We start from the raw sequence: 16,229 nt of genomic DNA, 5'->3' as shown, positions 1-16,229 counted from the left end.
AGAGACCGGCCTAGAACCTGTTCTAGAGTCTGTCCTAGAGACCGGCATAGAACCTGTTCTAGAGTCTGTCCTAGAGACCGCCCTAGAATGTCTTCTAGAGTCTGTCCTAGAGACCGGCATAGAACCTGTTACAGAGTCTGTCCTAGAGACCGCCCTAGAACCTGTTCTAGAGTCTGTCCTAGAGACCGCCCTAGAATCTGTTCTAGAGTCTGTCCTAGAGAGTTCTAGAATCGGTTCTGGAGTCCGTTCAGAGCTTGTTCTCCACACAGTGAACGACAGCAGAGGGAGGACAGGAATGAACAGCAAGCAGCACAGCTTTGACATGAGAAACTCGTCATCAGCTCCGTCAGTGGACCAGCAGTAACAAAACTTTATTGACAAACAGGAGCATTACAGAGCGGTGAAGCCAGATTGAACTGATGACGAGTTCCTCGGGAAGACCCGATAACAGAAAGAAAGTAAAGAAGAGACGCAGGCTAGCCGTGGCGTTCTACAGGCGTTAGTGGGGTCACCTCAGCATACCATGAATGAGAGGACAGTGGGGGGTGGGGGGGGGGGTTGTGACACCTGAAGGAAGGCGGGACTAACAGCCCCCTCCCTCTGCTTTACTTCAGCTGGCGGCAGCACTCACCGACTCCGGGCCCGGTGACGGAGCTGGCTGGCTTGTTTTGTGCGGAAGCGGCGGCGGCCACGGCAGTGCCGTATCCGCCCTTACAGAAATCCCCACTCCCTGAAGCCTGGCCCACATCCTCATAGCCTGCAACAGTCAGACACACAGCCGCAGCCCACAGCGTTAGACACACCGGGCACGGGCGGACCCGAACCACAGCATTTGCAAACAGCGTCGCACTGAACTCTGACAAAATCGGACAGGTGGAGACGAGCGCGGACGTCCTGATCCGATCGGGAGGTTTAGGGATCATTTCATTACTATGATCCAGCTTTTTAGTCCAGATGAATCCTCTACTAGAAGTCTGCGTATTATGAACGAATCGTGACATTTTATGACCGCACAGCAGCTGAATCCAGCAGGAGATAGAGTGCCGTCCAGCGGCTGCTGCCCACCACTGAGAGAGTAATAAAGGATTTTTTTTATTTGATTTGAGACGCACAGAAACAGTTCAATAACGTTAGAGAGAAACGCCGGTTCAGACTTCAGGGAGACGGATCTCTTCAACCTTTGAAAGGCAATGATTCTCTTAGTTTGTCTTTGTGCAAACACAGACATTTGAAAAGAAAAATTGGGGGGATAATATTATTGGATAAAATGAATCCAGCATGTCAAAGGGCGCTCCGATGTTCCATACAAGGGGTAAAATGACATAAAAGCTTCACTGAGGTGGCTCGTGGGTCACAGCTCACGGCTATGGGCTGTGGTTTGAGTCGTGACTCGCAAGACTTGGTCGTGACTTATGAGACATGAGTCAGGCGAGCCACAGGAAGTAGGTCAGGGCTGTTTGCAGTTCCAGCCTCTGCTGGCTAAGGACCGTCTATAAAGCAGAAACTTCAGGGCAAAGGGAATAAAAAAAAGTATGGTCTCTTAAAGACAACTGGAAGTAAGAAATGTTTCCACTGATGGAGCTGGTCACGATTACCAATTATCAGCAATTCTGGAAGAAATTTGTTTTTAATGATTCATTATTATTAATCTAATGTACTTCTGGATCCAATCTGATCAATGTTGACTAAACTTTCTCACATCAATAGTTATCACCTTCTTTTACCAGTCGATAGTTAGCTGGTTAATAGTTGATCTTTAGGTTCTGTTTCGATGTAAACTGATAAAGAAGGTGATGAACAAACTTTGGGGACAATCTGTTCACTGAAAGCGTTAATCTTATGTGCTGCAGAGGTCTTGGATCGGGACTCGGTGCTGGCTGATTCTTCCCAATCGGGACCGTGAAACCGGATCGGGACCATGGTGTGGATCTGTAAACACCGGACCGTACTGCCGTGGTTCTGCAGCAAAAGCCCGTCGGACCGCTCCACCAAAGCAAACATTTGCAAATACTCGGATCCACGTCTGTGGGGGAGGGGGTGAGTGCTGGGAGAGAGAGAGCGAGCAGGAAGCAGCAGGTGGTGCAGCTTTACACACAGGTGTTACGGAGGAGAGCGTTACCATGACAACACAACACCAAAACAACACTGATGTCTGACCCACAGGAAGATGAACGACCACACAGAACTGACACGCTGCAGGTGAACCCTGAAAACCCGACTGGGAAAGCCCAGTAGAACCGAACCGCTCGGGTCCGTTTCCCTCATGAGGTCACGGATGGAGATGAGCACAGATCCGTCTGGATTCCACCGATGGGAAATCCAGACGGACAGCACAGAGCGTCACATGCGTGTTCAGGGCGTGCATGTGGGCGGGTCCCTCACCAGTGCTGTAGCCGTGGGAACCGTAGCCGCTGGCCTGTTGGAAGGGCGTGGCCGAGGCGTTGACGCCGACATTCACGCCGTGCTGCTTCGACGAGGTAGGAGCCACCTGGACCAACAGACGGCGTCCGAGTGGGTCAGAGAACATTCTTTAACTCATTTAGACATTTACATTCACCAACACCTTCAGACAGAAACCAAGATGATTCTGTGTTGATATTTTTGATCCGATTTCCAACCCGTTCCAGGACTCAGACCAGTTTAACATCAGATGTTTTCATGGCCGGTCCTTAGGAGGCTGAAGTTAGCGTCCGTTTTGTTTTAAAGTTCATCTTCATCGGTCAAATCTGTGCAGCTGCTTTAACTTTATCTGTTCACTAGATTCCCCGTAGGAACCAGAAACTATGATTCAGACTTTAACCAAAGCTGTCGAAGTAGAACAAAATCAGACGCCGACTTCAGCCTCGTCTGACTTTAATGGGTAACCAAACAGGGCAGGTGGAGGCTGAGTCCATTCTCAGCCCAGGTTTGAAAAAAGCTGAAAGGGGCGGATCTCTTTCATTTCAGGTGCTGCTGGAGCCAGACTGAGCTGAGGAGGCGTGGCTTAGATCTATGATTGACTGTTGGGTTATGTAGCATATACTGGGTCTTCAATAGGTAGAGTGGGTCGTCTTTGTTACGTTCAATTAAAAATCAAACCCAAAAAATATATGGTCAGTGGTACCAAGCAAAGTGATGCAAGTTTCTCCACAGAACTTGCATGAACAAAACTTCAAAGCAAAATGAACAGAAATGTAGTTTCTTCTTTTTCATGATGGTAGATTTGATTCATACGTGTTGGAGAGCGTTATTATTGTGTTCTTTGTACAGCACTTTGAGGTGTTTTTAGGGTATGGGCTTTGCTACTTCTCTTTGTCAAGTTTATAAGACAGTCGTACTATTGAACTTCATGCTTCAGCTAACATGCTAACAACTGACCGCTACAGAACCAAAGATGGGCGGGGCTTTTATACTGGAGCTCAGAGCATGGTGACGTCACACCTCTGAGACTTACACCAGTCAACCAATCACAAAATTCAACTGCAATAGCTTGTTTTAACCTGTAGGGGGCAGCACACAGGCGGTTTTAGAATATATTTTCAGGAAGTTTATTTTAATATATCAAAAAATTGGCAACGATCAAGAGAAAGCACTTTTGAACCCATTTATAGAGGTCAACACACAAAAAGTTGATTTAGTGTTTGGTGACCCTTTAAGGTGCGACAGATGAATGAAGAAACTGTCACTAAACCTGGTATTTTTGTATCTCTGCAGCTCGGTACCAGTACCGGTACTGGTACCGGTACTGAGGCTTTAGAGGCTACTGCCCTAAACTGAAGCGTCAGACAGACGGGTCAGCTTGGTCGTCCTCACCGGAAACACAGCAGGTCCGTACTGGAAGGTGTTGGGGAGGCCCGGCATGCCGGTGTAGTAGGGCAGGCTGGGGTAGCTGTAGCCGGGGGGCAGTCCCGGGTTGAGGAAGGGCTGCTGGGTGGTGTGGTGCGTCTGGGTTTGGCTCTGCTGCGTCTGGGCCAACGTGGTGGCGGGGGCGGGAGAGGAGGCGTCGCCTCGGCCAAACTTGGCCAGTTCACCTAAAAACAGGAAGACAGGTTTGGAAAATGACCTGCTGGAACAGAGAACGCCGTTGGAGTGTCAGAGAAACATAATGGTGTCAGATTTCCGTCTCACAGACCAGAATAGTGGTTGCTGGTCAGACTCCCGTCTCTTCCGGTCAACGCGGTGGTGGGGGTCGGGAACGGGATGCTGTAGTAATCCTGCAGGAGAAGACACGTGAATGAGATCAGGATGAAACGCTGGATGCTTCTCAAACGGCGAGGGACTGACCAGCGGGATTCTGGTCTGCAGCATCTGGAGGTCGTCGTAGCCGTACACCTGGGGCTGCACGTCACATGACAGCAGAGGTTAGCGGCGCACAGCCACACCTGCCAGAAGGCGGGCGGGCGGAGACTTACGGGATAGGCGTGCAGCAGTCCGGGAGCCATGATGTACGGGTTGGGCAGTAGAGGGGGCACCCCCGGCGGCAGGTTGGGAGGGGCTTTCCCTGGATTCAAAAACAGATATAATCCAGAACGGATCAGAGTTCGAGTCTCAATCCTTAAACGAATCCTAACCGAGAACTTCATCTGGAATTTCACCTTTTGTTTCATTCAGAAACATGTCAATGACGGTTTATCAGTTTTTAAAATCTACCTAAAACCTTCATTCTAAATCGTAAAGATGGTTGAAGTGTTTACATTTCTGCAGCTAAATGAATCACGTTTTTCCTTTTAGTTTAATGTGTGAATAAACATGAAAAAATGACTTAAATTATGGGGGTTGGTTGAATAAAATCTTACCAGGTTAACAGTCTTTCCAATAGAAAACAGGTAAATATAAAGAAGACTAGAGTTCAGGTCCTGTAGGCAGTTCCAGAACAACCACACATAACCACATAAATCTGGCGTCTGTTCACATTTCTGATGAAGTGAATGATTCTGTAAAGCAGCGGTTCTCAAAGTGCGGCCTGCAGCAAGAGTTGTTGTGGCCCTCAACAGATCATAACCAGCTGGACATTGTTTGGCTTTTTTTGTTTCATGGTTTCTGGTGACATCTGCAGGAGCAAAAAGGTAATTACACCCAGGAGTCAATGGTACGGTGAATTAATTTCGCCACTAGGGGGCAGACATCACAGAGACACAAGCTAGCTACAGTTTTGGCTTTGGAGATGACCGGTGTTGTGCCAGAATGTGTTTCCCTGTTCTCAGGAATTGGCCAAACTTGTTTTGTAATGCTTATATTCTGTCCCAAACAGCATTAAAAGAAGGTGGTTGATTAAAATAGACTTTATTCTGGAGCTTTGGGGAGTTTATTATCATATTTGAATCCCCCCCAACATATTCGATGTAAAACAACAAGAGGGGGCATGGATTCTGTCGGGTCGCTGCTGATCCAGCCTGCCAGAAACTGTGACCCGCAAAAATGTAGAAACAACAACTATTTATCGATTGTTCATTGTTACATGCTTCTCTAACAAAGTCACTTTCATAAGTTGTTTCTTATTCTAGCCAAACAAAGATCAATTTTAACACAACAACCTGTAATATAGAATTTATAATAGAATATGTGAAAGAAATATTGAAATAATCCCAAAATACAGTTTATTGTCATCATCCACCTTCTTTTAATGCTTTTCAGGATCAAATCTAAACGCTATGAAACACGTCAACAATGCCAGTTGGGAAACACATTCTGGCAGGGGGACGGACCTTGGCACAACACCTGCAGAAAGCCCTTCAGGGATGAGTTTTGAAGTCTGCTGACAGTATCTCACATAGACATCACAGGTGGATATTTGAGTTCAAATCCAAACCGTGCTCTGTTCTAATCTTCTGTTGACACTTGGTTAAAGTTGTTAAAAACAACATTTTACTATTTATTATTTACAAATTTGGCCTCAGATAAACAACCTCTGAACCTCTGCTGTAAAGGATCAGAAAGACTCCGGACCGGTCCGGCCGTCTCACCTGAGGACGCCGCAGAGCTGCGTGTGGAGGAAGATGTCACTGAAGAAGGAATGCTCGACGACGCCGTGGAAACTAAAACGGAGGCGGGGACTGCTGCTGGGGCGCCCATGGAGGCGGCGCCGAGCCCCATGGCCAAACCGCTGACGGGGCCCAGACCAGAGGGGGCCGAGACCGTGGCGGGGCCCACGGAGGAGCCCTGAGGGACGCCCAGCGACACCTGTGCAGCCGCCACAGAGGAGGAGGAGGAAGGGACCGAGGAAGATGGCACCGCTGGCACAGGGGGGAAGGAGGAGTGCAGGGTGGAGTCGGCGTCGGGATGCTGCAGAGACAGAGACCTTCAGAACGGATATTCATCAGACGATCAGGAACGTGGAAGGAAGCCTCACGAGGATGCTGGAGCTGGACGTCCTCCCTGAAGACGAGGGGAGGCTGTTCTGCTGTGACGGGTGAGCGCTGCGGAGGGAAACCACAGGACGGTTTGAGCGTCACGTCTGCGCGGGGAAACCTGAAGGCGGCGGCGGCTTCCCACCTGTTCTGCTGGGAGCTGATGGAGCTCGGCGGCAGGTCTTCAGCGTGCCCCAGAACACCGAGAGACGCCTGGTTGGACGTGGTTAACAGCGAGGAGGCGGGGCCGCCGTCCGCCAGGGAGCCCATGCCTGAGACGCAGGTCTGAGCGACCGAGTCGGAGCTCTTGACTGCTGCTGCAGGGCCTGCTGCAGCTGGGAGGACAAGGAGAGACGTTACCGCACAGCGGACACACCAGCTGCTGACGGGAAGAGCGGGAAGAGCGGGAAGAGCCGTACCTTCCACAGACTGAGCGGCCTGCATGGAGCTGAAACCGTTCTGGAAAACAGAAGATCTCAGGTTTTTAAACAGGTTTACAGGCACACCGTCATCCAAACTAAGACTCCATCAACCTTTAACATCCTGTAAGTTTTCAACCGTTAACAGGATCATTCCAGCAGAACGATCCTGTTAACGGTTGAAAATGACAGTAAATCAAAGAACAAACACTGGAGCTCTGCTGTTAAAGGGTAAAAGGTGCAGAGGTGAACGCGGCGGCCTTACTTTGGGCTGCATATCCTTCTGGGGGGAGGAGGAGACGGAGGGGGGGTAACGGCGTGGTGGAGGAGCTCTCTGGTCGTAGATGTCCATCTGGTTGGAGCCGGAGAGGGCGGAGGTCGAGTCGCTGCAGGATGGACAACAGGAGCAGAGAAAAGGAGCTGAAACGTGAGTCTGTTTTCAGTTGTTCTGTTCTAGTCACATATTAGACGCTGAGCAGAACTCTCCTGAACAGAACTCTCCTGAACAGAACTCTCCTCAACAGAACTCTCCTGAACAGAACTCTCCTCAACAGAACTTAAAGATTCTCCGACAGTGAGAGACTAAGCCCGTCAGTCCCTCTCATCCATCAGGTCGCTTAATTAGAATCTTTTGTTGTGAGATACAAACAGACTTTAACTCGCTTCAACTTTAACCATCTGATTGAAGCTCCACCCACCCTCATAGCCACACCCCTTCTCATGTGACCCCGCCCACAATCACAGGAAAAGTAAAACGACCGACTAGAACAGAATACTAGTGATCAACACGTCTGAAATGAAGCACCAACATTCATGTTTTTAGACAGTCCTGGTGGTACCGGATATGTCGGTACTGGTACCATTTGGCACAGAGCTTTAGGACCCATCTCCAGGCCCAGAACTTCCGCTCCTACCAACCTGCTGGGGGCGGTGTAGAGGCTGTTCTGACCCTGGTTACTCGGGGTGGTTGTGGCCGGGCTGGACTCGTATTCCTGTAGAACCGGTTCAGAACCAAACTGCAGAGCTCCAAATTGCAGGTTGAGGCCCGAGATGTCAGCTGATCCAGGCATCTCCACGGCCATGACCGGAATCTGCAACAGGAGAGTTCTGATGTGGTTCTGTGTGGCTATGTTCATAAGAGATGTTCTCACTCCAGAACCCAGACCTCCAGAACCTGAACCTCCCTCCAGAACCCAGACCTCCCTCCAGAACCAAGACTTCCCTCCAGAACCCGGACCTCCCTCCAGAACCCGGACCTCCCTCCATCCTACCTTCGTGGTCAGAGACGTCTTCTTCTTCTGCTGCTTCAGCTTGTGCTGCTGCAGAGGCAGCGGACTCGAACCCTGGACCTCCGAGGATCCGGGAGACACCTGGTGACCCGCCGACGTCATCGACCCCATCTTGGAGAGAGCGGGCGATGGCACAGAGTGGGGCGAGGACGAGGAATGCTGTGGGAGAGAGGACGAGGACGCCGGCAGCCCTTTGTCCTGCAGGAACACGTCCAACATGGACGAGGCGGACGTGGCGGCCTGGTACGGCTGCCGCTTCGTAAAGGGGGAGTGGATCCCAGACTCTGCTGGAGCTTTCATGTCTGCAGGGAGAAGAAGCAGAAGATTGGAGTCAGAACAAGAGAAAGTTTCACTACTTTATTCATTTGACTGAAAAACATTTCAGAGCTGCAGTCTGACACTTCGATAAACACAGCAGAGGGTCCAGACTCGTTACAAATCGTTATTATTAATACAATCGAAGTGTTTAAAACCTGAAGTCTGACCCTCACTGAGCGGTTCTACATCAAACGCATCAGAAGATCCGACTGCTGGACTCTTCTCAATACAACAAACCCATTCCTAGAACCAAACGACTCGTTAAAGAACTCCTGATCTAACGAGGTTCTGACACGTTACCAAACTGTCCCAGCGGACCGGAACCGGTGTCCCAGGACGACGGCGCCGTGCTGGTCGCCCCGCTCTGGGAGTGCTGAGCGGCCAGCTGGGCCAGCGCCTGGGCCGTTTTGTACTGTTCCAGGAACTGGGAGCCGGTGGTTCCGGTGCTGCCTCCTTTCGGGTCCACGTCCCCGAAGCCTTTGCTCAGCATGCTGCCCTGAAGCGATGGGAGGAGTCACAGAGTTACAACAGCAGGAGGCGGAGCATCCGTGATAAAACAGCTGTAAAGATCTGAGCTGCAGGAATGACAGGAAGACGCCCCGTGTGACCCTCACCATGCTGTGCTGGCTATAGGGGGCGCTGGAGGACGACTGGCTCAGGGGGGCGCCCTGCTTGGAGTTGCTGAAAACCAGTGACTGGGACAGGGAGGGGGGGTGGGGGGGCTCCATGGGGGCATTTTCTGTCTCCGAGGAGGAAGAAGGAGGAGTTTTTCCCAGAAGCACTGCGAGATCGATCCTGCAGGAGACGCAGAAACCGGAAACGTCAATCAGAAACGACAGCAGCTAACGACCCTAGCAACTGTTGCTAAGGACTTCTCCGACGACCACATCCAACCACAATAACATGTAAAGTTTAAAGCATAAATCTGAAACATCACAACAGCAAATGCTAATCTACCAAAGAAGCGTGGACATGCAGAAGATTTTGATTAGTAGACATTGAACTTTCATATTCTTAAATATCGAGTTGGGGGTGCAAATGGCCCGCGGGCCGTCCGTTTGAGACGTCCGTTCGAGACGTCCGCGGGCCGTCCGTTTGAGACCCCTGCTCTGATAGGCTCAACACGTCTTCGTTTTTGACATCGATCTGAAAATAAACCTTCACGAGACACTCGGCTGATCAACGGACAACTCCGGGTCTTTTTCTTTACGACTTCATTCATTTGTGACTTTAAAACACGAACATTTACAAGAAAAACAAATAAATTTAGTCCTAAATCTGATTTTAGTCTTTTAAATTTACAAGATTTAAAACTGTAATGTTTGTTTGTTTATAAACTGGCTGTAACTGCCGTTTGTTTACAACCTGAAACATTTTGATCTCGATTTCCACCTTTCTTTAACTTTAAACTACAGAGCTCCCTCGCCATGTCCAGCTCTCATGACCTCAGAGATGTTTTTGTGTTCTGGGTCTTGATTGGCTGTCGGTCTCCTGTACAGAATCCATTCAGTTTGTCAAATCTATAAACCTTCAATCACGATTAAATCTTTGTTTTCATTCTGTAACTGACTTTTCTCTGAGAGTTTAAACAGAAAAGTGTGAAATGTTCTCGTCTGTCTGATAAAGTGTTAAAGCGTAGTGAGTTTTCCCGCCTTCAAACATCTAGAATTCTACTTCATGGGTGCTTGTTAGAATCCTGCGATGTCAAAAACAGAACAGCCTAAATTAACAAGACTTTCTTTCAAACTAGAAACTACCACGTGATCTGAACTTCCAAAGTAACCGGCCGCACTGAAACCCCAGAAGGAGCGGCGGATGGCGCCCACCTCTGTCCTTTGGTGATGGTCACGTTCTCCTGAGGCAGAGGCACCGACGCCACGCTGGAAGCTGTAAAGATTTTAGTCTCTGAAAGCTGCAGACAGAAATAAAGGTTACAAACAGCAGCTTCAACCGTCAGCTACCCCCCCGAATGAGCCTCACATCTTCATTCCAGTCTTCGGTCCCCCACTCCTCTGTGGCAGAACGCCAGGCACCTGGAACAGCCAGAACCACAGTCGGGTCGGACCGAGAACCAGACAGAACGTGAGGTCAAGGAGGGGGAGGAGCTTACCGGGGGCAGAATCAAACTTTGGTGGGTAGTTGGTCCCCTCTCCCCCGGGGTACTCCAACCCTGAGAACAAAGATCATCTATTGAAGGATGCAGTGAAGCATCAGTACATGAATGTGGGCGGAGCAGAAGATCGGAGTGGCGCTCGGGTTCTGATCACAGCAGTTCAAAGAGAACTTTCCCTGCAGAAGACTCGGCGTTAAGCTGAAGGAGTATAAAGTCGAGCACTAACGTGATCCCTCGTCCAGCTCGGCGCTCCCCGTGTTGTTCCAGGTGCTGCCGCCGCCATAGCTGTCCTCCGTCTGCGCAGGCTCTGCATAGTCTGCAGGGTTGAAGGTTCTGGAGAAGACGGTTCAGAGAGGAGAAACACTCAACACATTTATACAAGACCAGCTTCATTCCTGCAGAATGAGGATGTTTGAGAACTGGAGTTAGAGTCTGTGAACGTGATCCATCAACATGCAGCTGCTATCAGATAAAAGAGTCTCTTCCTGTTGAAAGCAGAGACACTCCACATGTTTCCTGATGACCACAGAACGGATCATCTGAGCATCGGTGACCCAGTGGAGAACATGATTATGGTCTGTGTGGATTCACCACCGTGAGGCTTTGGAACCACAACATTAAGGTTAAACAGATGTTGAAAACGTGATCATAAAGATGTAAAATAAAACAATTCAAAGGAAATCCTGTGAGGTTCCATAAAGCAGTCCACAAAGTGAGTTTTAGTTTTGACTCTTCAGGTTTATAAATGATGATTAACGAACAAAATGAAACCCCAGATCAGTTCAAACTGACATTTATTCTTTTAATTTTAGTAAAGAAATACATTTGACTTTGATGCAAACTAAAAGAGTAAAAACAAGCTCAGACGGAGTGAGAAACTCACCTCTCCTCTCCTGTTAAATCATATCTGGACTCTTTATAAATCTGGCTTTAGGGGAAACATAATTGCAATAATTACAAATCAAAAGAAGATCTTTGAAGCATCAAGCTGTCTGCTCCTAAACATGAATGCACTTTCACTCACTCTGCAAAAACAACACAAAAGCAAGCCGGTCTGCTTTAAGCCACCACGTCCCAAAGTCTGAACCAGAAACCCAAATCTGACATCAGCCGCACAAACGCTGCATTTAGGAAAGAGAAGCTGCTCAACGACCAGAACATCAGAGCGGACAGACGATCTGCAGACAGAAACCACTGAAGAAGAAAAGTCCTAACGAAACCTGCATCAACATGAGCCACAAACGACCGTCTGGAATAAACTCCACATCCTCTGATGATGATTCAGCTTCAAACGTGTTTTTATGCACACTCAGATTCCTGGTTAGTTAAACAACATCATCAACACTCAAATGTCAGCAAACTTCATGCAAGTCTGTTAAAAACACGTCAAAAAGGCCACATGCAGACGTTTATGGAGTCAAAGTCTTCCTGGAATCCCAGTGAATGAGGATTCTGCTGCTCCATAGAAACTACTGATGTTCTCAGAATACAGAGAATCAACTGGTGACATTTAAGCTCTGAGATGTATCCGTCAGGAGGAACATTTACTGTGTGAAAGTGATTAAGCTGTAAAAACGTTCATGTTTGTGAGGACTGTGTCAGAATCAGTTCATATCCATCCTTTCTTCTGCTGAGAGGATCATCTGATAGACCATCAACACATCCATGATTCCATATGAATCTGTGTTAAACTCCAACATGTCCTTTAATGATCAGAGTAAAAATGTAACGATTCAAACTCGTCCACATGCTCATCGATGCAGAAAATGTCTAAATGTAGGAATGCAGAGCTGATGACATTTCTCCATGCAGGCGCTCGCGTGTGTGTGTGTGTGTGTGTGTGCGTGCACGTGTGCGTGTGTGTAGTGGACCAGCTGTGTGTTCTTCATCTGGATTTCAACGTTTCACATGAGTCAGTTCCTCCAGGATTTTGTGATGTTGTGATCGGAACTATTAATGCAAATTCAAACAAAACTGTAGTTTGTTGCAACTTGACATTTTGACAGAACTTTCACCAATCTAGCGTGACAACAGTCCTGCAGCTTCACGACTGTTTCCCTTCGGACTCCTTCCTGGAGCCGTGCTCTTTTTCATGAACTCTGCCTGTTCTTCCTGTAAACTGCGCATGAGCGGTCATTTGGGCTGAGTGTGAGCGCACAGCGGCGGTGGGGGGGGGTGGGGGGGTGCTCCATCACACATGGAGCTCAACATGAACGTATGAAGGATTTGTGATCATTCCAGAATTATGTATAATTGTTTATTTGTATTGAATCCTTTCTGTTAGTAGGAAAACAGACAGTTTGATGTTAGGAGCAAAAAGAAAACAGACCTAAAATACCATCAATTCATTTTGTTTAAAAAAAATAAATCTAAATCATGACTTTAAAACTGTGATTTGAAGGTTGACTGAATTGTCACATCCCTAATTACGTGTCATAGTAACGTCAACGAGATCATTAATAATTTTACAATGAATTAATATGTATTTCTGTTAGAACTCTTCTTTGTTTTCATGGTTTGAAATGACGCGTCCGTGGGGATCCTGTTTGAGCCTCATGCTGTTAACAGACTGAGGGAAACATTTACCTGGTTTTCTGATGAACTGCAGCTTCAGAGCTTTAATATAACAAACACCGTAAAGTCATCCGTCAAATACTGTGTTGAAGGAGCCTCCTACGTTTCTTTAGAGAGTTTGCAGAGAATTTCTTTGGTGGTGTCTTAATAAACGAGTTGCACATGAATCCACACGGATAACGTTACGCTAGCTTTGAGTTTCTCCACGTTTTCTTCCTCATAACTTGAACAACGTGAGTGAAGGAGAAGACCGTCACTAACAAGCCCAAAGCACAGACGGATCCAGAGAGCAGGACCAGCCGGGCTCTGTCTGGATCCAGCTAATGCTCTGATGTCTTTGTGTGACGGGGTCCTGCTCTCTGGTCACCATGGCAACAGGAGTCAGCAGAACAAAAGCTCTTCTGCGGCGGTGCAGGTATTCCCTTACCCCATGCCCTGCGCTGAAAACCGGCCTCCTCGCCGTCCAGCCAGCCCTGAGGAGATCCGGAGACGTTTGTTAGTCTGGTTTCAGTGTGTGGCGATGAAGGACATCGTTCGGTTCCATCAAATCAGTTACCGACTGCTCCTCTTCCTCTGCCCCGCCCCCTTCGGCCTCGCTCCGCCCCTCTGCCGGTGACTGCAGCCTTCCCTCCGTCCAGCCCGTTCTCCTGACTGCGGACTGCATCAGAAGATCAGAGGAAACAAACCTCAACTTTCTAACCTCTTAGACTGTTTAGGAAACTGAAGTTTATTCATTAAAGCTCAGTCCTAGTTTAAGACAATAAAGGCAAAAAGTGGCGACTTCTGGTTACGACTGAACTTCACATCAACATCATGAATGAGAACTTCATCGACTCGAACAGGAAGCTCCAACATCTGCACACTTTCATTCACAGATTCTGAACAAACGTCAAAGATGTAAAGAAGTCCTCACAATCCCGTCCTCTGCTGGTTCCACGGCTTCTCCGCGGCGCGCCGCCTCGACGGCGGGCGGGGTCTTTCTCGGCTCCTTTCTCGCGGTTCTCCTTTCCCTCCTCGCAGGTTTCTGCCTGGCTGATCTCCTTCTGACCCGACACGCCTTTCTTCTTACCCACCATCTCCCAGGAGTCCTGAGAAGGGACGAGAGAACGTGAGAGGTCAGTTCCTCAGAGCTGTGGATGCTGTAACATTTCTGTGAGAGGTTTCTCTGAAAGAGTTTGAGAGGAACAGCTGGAATTTACTGACCACTCATCAAATGTTTGGGAAAAAAAATCTTGGGTTTCTTAGAAATTAGACTAAACTAGACAGAGAACTCTCATCAGTTTGACACACAGAACCAAAGAACATCCAGGAAGATTCCAGCTGTTCCAACATCTGAGGACCAAAAACCAACAGCAGACCAGAAGAACGTCTGCTCAGACAAGTCGTCTGTCGATGGCAGTGACGGGTCTGGAAACACCGACGTGTCGAGCTCATAGAAACCCCGAGTCAGTGCGCGTACCGTTTTAAGACGAGTCACATGACCGATAGTCATTGATGTGTCACTGAGGCACCGGACTGTTTTTAAGGAAGAACATCAACCAGGAGTTGCCAGATTTGGTCGTTTTCAGCCCAATTTGGGGGTTTTGATTATGATATTGCAGGAAAAATGTGCAGGTTTAGTTTTATTATGAGTCTGAACGACCTTTTATCTAGAAAATTCTTTTATTTTGAATATTGAACATCTCCTCTCGGTTACATTTCTGTCACTTGGGTACCAAATCAGTCCAGCGGTTTAGTGCGTTTCCAGTTGTTGACCGAGTGTGTTAGTGTTTTAGCCCCCCACCCCCTTCCCCTCTGATGAGTATGAAGAAGCTACAACATCTATGTCACATATTAGTGTGTACACGTGTTGATTTACTACCTTATCTGTGGAGTTTGCAGCTGTTTCCTGTTATCAGGAGTCAGTATTAAGTGATCCAGTATCCATACAGATAGTAATGTACCTAAACGCCTCACAAAGCCTCATCTACCATCACTAGTCGGTGGTTCATGAACACCTGCTGGTCCTTCATACTCAGACAGTTTTGTTATTCAGACTTTAGGCTTTTTTGGTGATTTCCTTCTTTTAACAGTTCTTTACATCATTTATTCCTTATTTTCATGACCTGAAACGCATCAACCGAGATATTTGTTCTGGAGCAGATAGGGGGCGCTATTTAATCCACAGCAGAGCTGAGCTTTTAGGGCAAACTTTTTGACTTTTGGGCCACAAAAGCTCTAAAATTTGACAGAAGGACCGGACCAGGACCGGACCAGGACCGGACCAGGACCGGACGTGTGGAGCGTTCTGTTAATCCACGTTATGAGAGGAAGAAATTATATCAAATCTGGATGAAAAACATCTTTTCATTTGGATAAAAACTATCACAGAACATTTTATGGTTTATTTCAAAATTGTGACTTTACTTCATATTTTAGATTTATTTTATTTGTACTTATACAAATAAAAGTATTGAAAAACATAAAAAGTAGGAGCAGGAAGTGGCAGAAAAACCTGTAGGGGTTATATTAGAGCCACTACCTAATAAAACTTGAAAATTAATATAAAATACAATTATACAATTTTAGACAGTCACAAATATACATTGAACTCATCTTTAAAAACAAAAACATTCACACTTATAATACCATCATTTTATCATCAGGGATCGCCTTAAACTCTTTGAATTTAGTGTCTGATGTGCCGTAGTTCATAGTTCTCGTTTTAGTGCCAAATGCACCAAATGCTTTGATGTTCTTCAGGGAAACTTGGAGAAATGCTGCGTTCATGTGCTGTTGGAATGATGGGAAAAAGGACTGCCCGACTCGGAAATCACAAACGCCAAAAAAACGGCAGTACTTCCAACATCACATGAATGCAGAATAACTCTGCAGCTAAACAAAGGTCTGTGTTTTTATAGAGCGCCATCTATGGAAAAACACCACAATTACAGCAAAAATGAAGTAAATAAAGATTATTATTTTAATGTATTCCTATTTGGAGGGACCGACTAAAAGGTTTAACGGGTCTCATGTGGCCCCCAGGCCCCTGATAGAGAACAAACCTTAAACTAAAATATTTAGTTTGTTCAAATAAAAAGGTACAATAAGGTCATCTCATCATGCTCCTGGTCGTGGACTGCACTTCTGCTTCATCTTGACTATGGACTTCATCATCACTCATCCCTCAGCTTTATCTGAATGAACTCTT

The 16,229-nt window shown here is 47.4% G+C and overlaps 1 protein-coding gene and 1 long non-coding RNA gene across 7 annotated transcripts in view; one reads left to right on the top strand and one right to left on the bottom strand.

Annotated features, from left to right (window-relative positions):
- LOC112162654 overlaps window positions 1–3,796 on the top strand; it is a 17,901-nt gene extending 14,105 nt beyond the window's left edge. Inside the window, exons 3-4 of one of the 4 annotated variants that reach the window (XR_004948615.1) lie at window positions 1,851–2,515; window positions 3,694–3,796. This is a non-coding gene — a long non-coding RNA (uncharacterized LOC112162654). Of the gene's footprint in view, window positions 1–1,850; window positions 2,749–3,693 lie in introns of those variants that run through there. The other 3 variants (XR_002922118.2, XR_002922117.2, XR_002922116.2) reach the window with 3 other exon arrangements.
- ubap2l (ubiquitin associated protein 2-like) overlaps window positions 1–16,229 on the bottom strand; it is a gene marked incomplete in the record, with an annotated part of 23,578 nt that overhangs the window by 3,541 nt on the left and 3,808 nt on the right. The window contains 23 exon segments of one of the 3 annotated variants that reach the window (XM_036214141.1): window positions 632–757; window positions 2,383–2,488; window positions 3,793–4,010; window positions 4,112–4,193; window positions 4,264–4,317; window positions 4,392–4,480; window positions 5,943–6,261; window positions 6,329–6,395; window positions 6,472–6,661; window positions 6,746–6,785; window positions 7,011–7,131; window positions 7,664–7,836; window positions 8,017–8,336; window positions 8,653–8,848; window positions 8,967–9,147; window positions 10,179–10,264; window positions 10,333–10,385; window positions 10,463–10,522; window positions 10,692–10,798; window positions 11,349–11,393; window positions 13,467–13,512; window positions 13,596–13,697; window positions 13,953–14,127. In XM_036214141.1, coding sequence (XP_036070034.1) covers window positions 632–757; window positions 2,383–2,488; window positions 3,793–4,010; window positions 4,112–4,193; window positions 4,264–4,317; window positions 4,392–4,480; window positions 5,943–6,261; window positions 6,329–6,395; window positions 6,472–6,661; window positions 6,746–6,785; window positions 7,011–7,131; window positions 7,664–7,836; window positions 8,017–8,336; window positions 8,653–8,848; window positions 8,967–9,147; window positions 10,179–10,264; window positions 10,333–10,385; window positions 10,463–10,522; window positions 10,692–10,798; window positions 11,349–11,393; window positions 13,467–13,512; window positions 13,596–13,697; window positions 13,953–14,127 — 2,956 coding nt within the window. 3 annotated transcript variants of the gene reach the window in all.

The sequence above is a fragment of the Oryzias melastigma genome, linkage group LG11 (assembly GCF_002922805.2).
Source record: "Oryzias melastigma strain HK-1 linkage group LG11, ASM292280v2, whole genome shotgun sequence".
Taxonomy (NCBI): domain Eukaryota; kingdom Metazoa; phylum Chordata; class Actinopteri; order Beloniformes; family Adrianichthyidae; genus Oryzias; species Oryzias melastigma.
The sequence above is the reverse complement of the archived record's forward strand: the minus strand, read 5'-3'. Positions and strand labels throughout refer to the sequence as shown.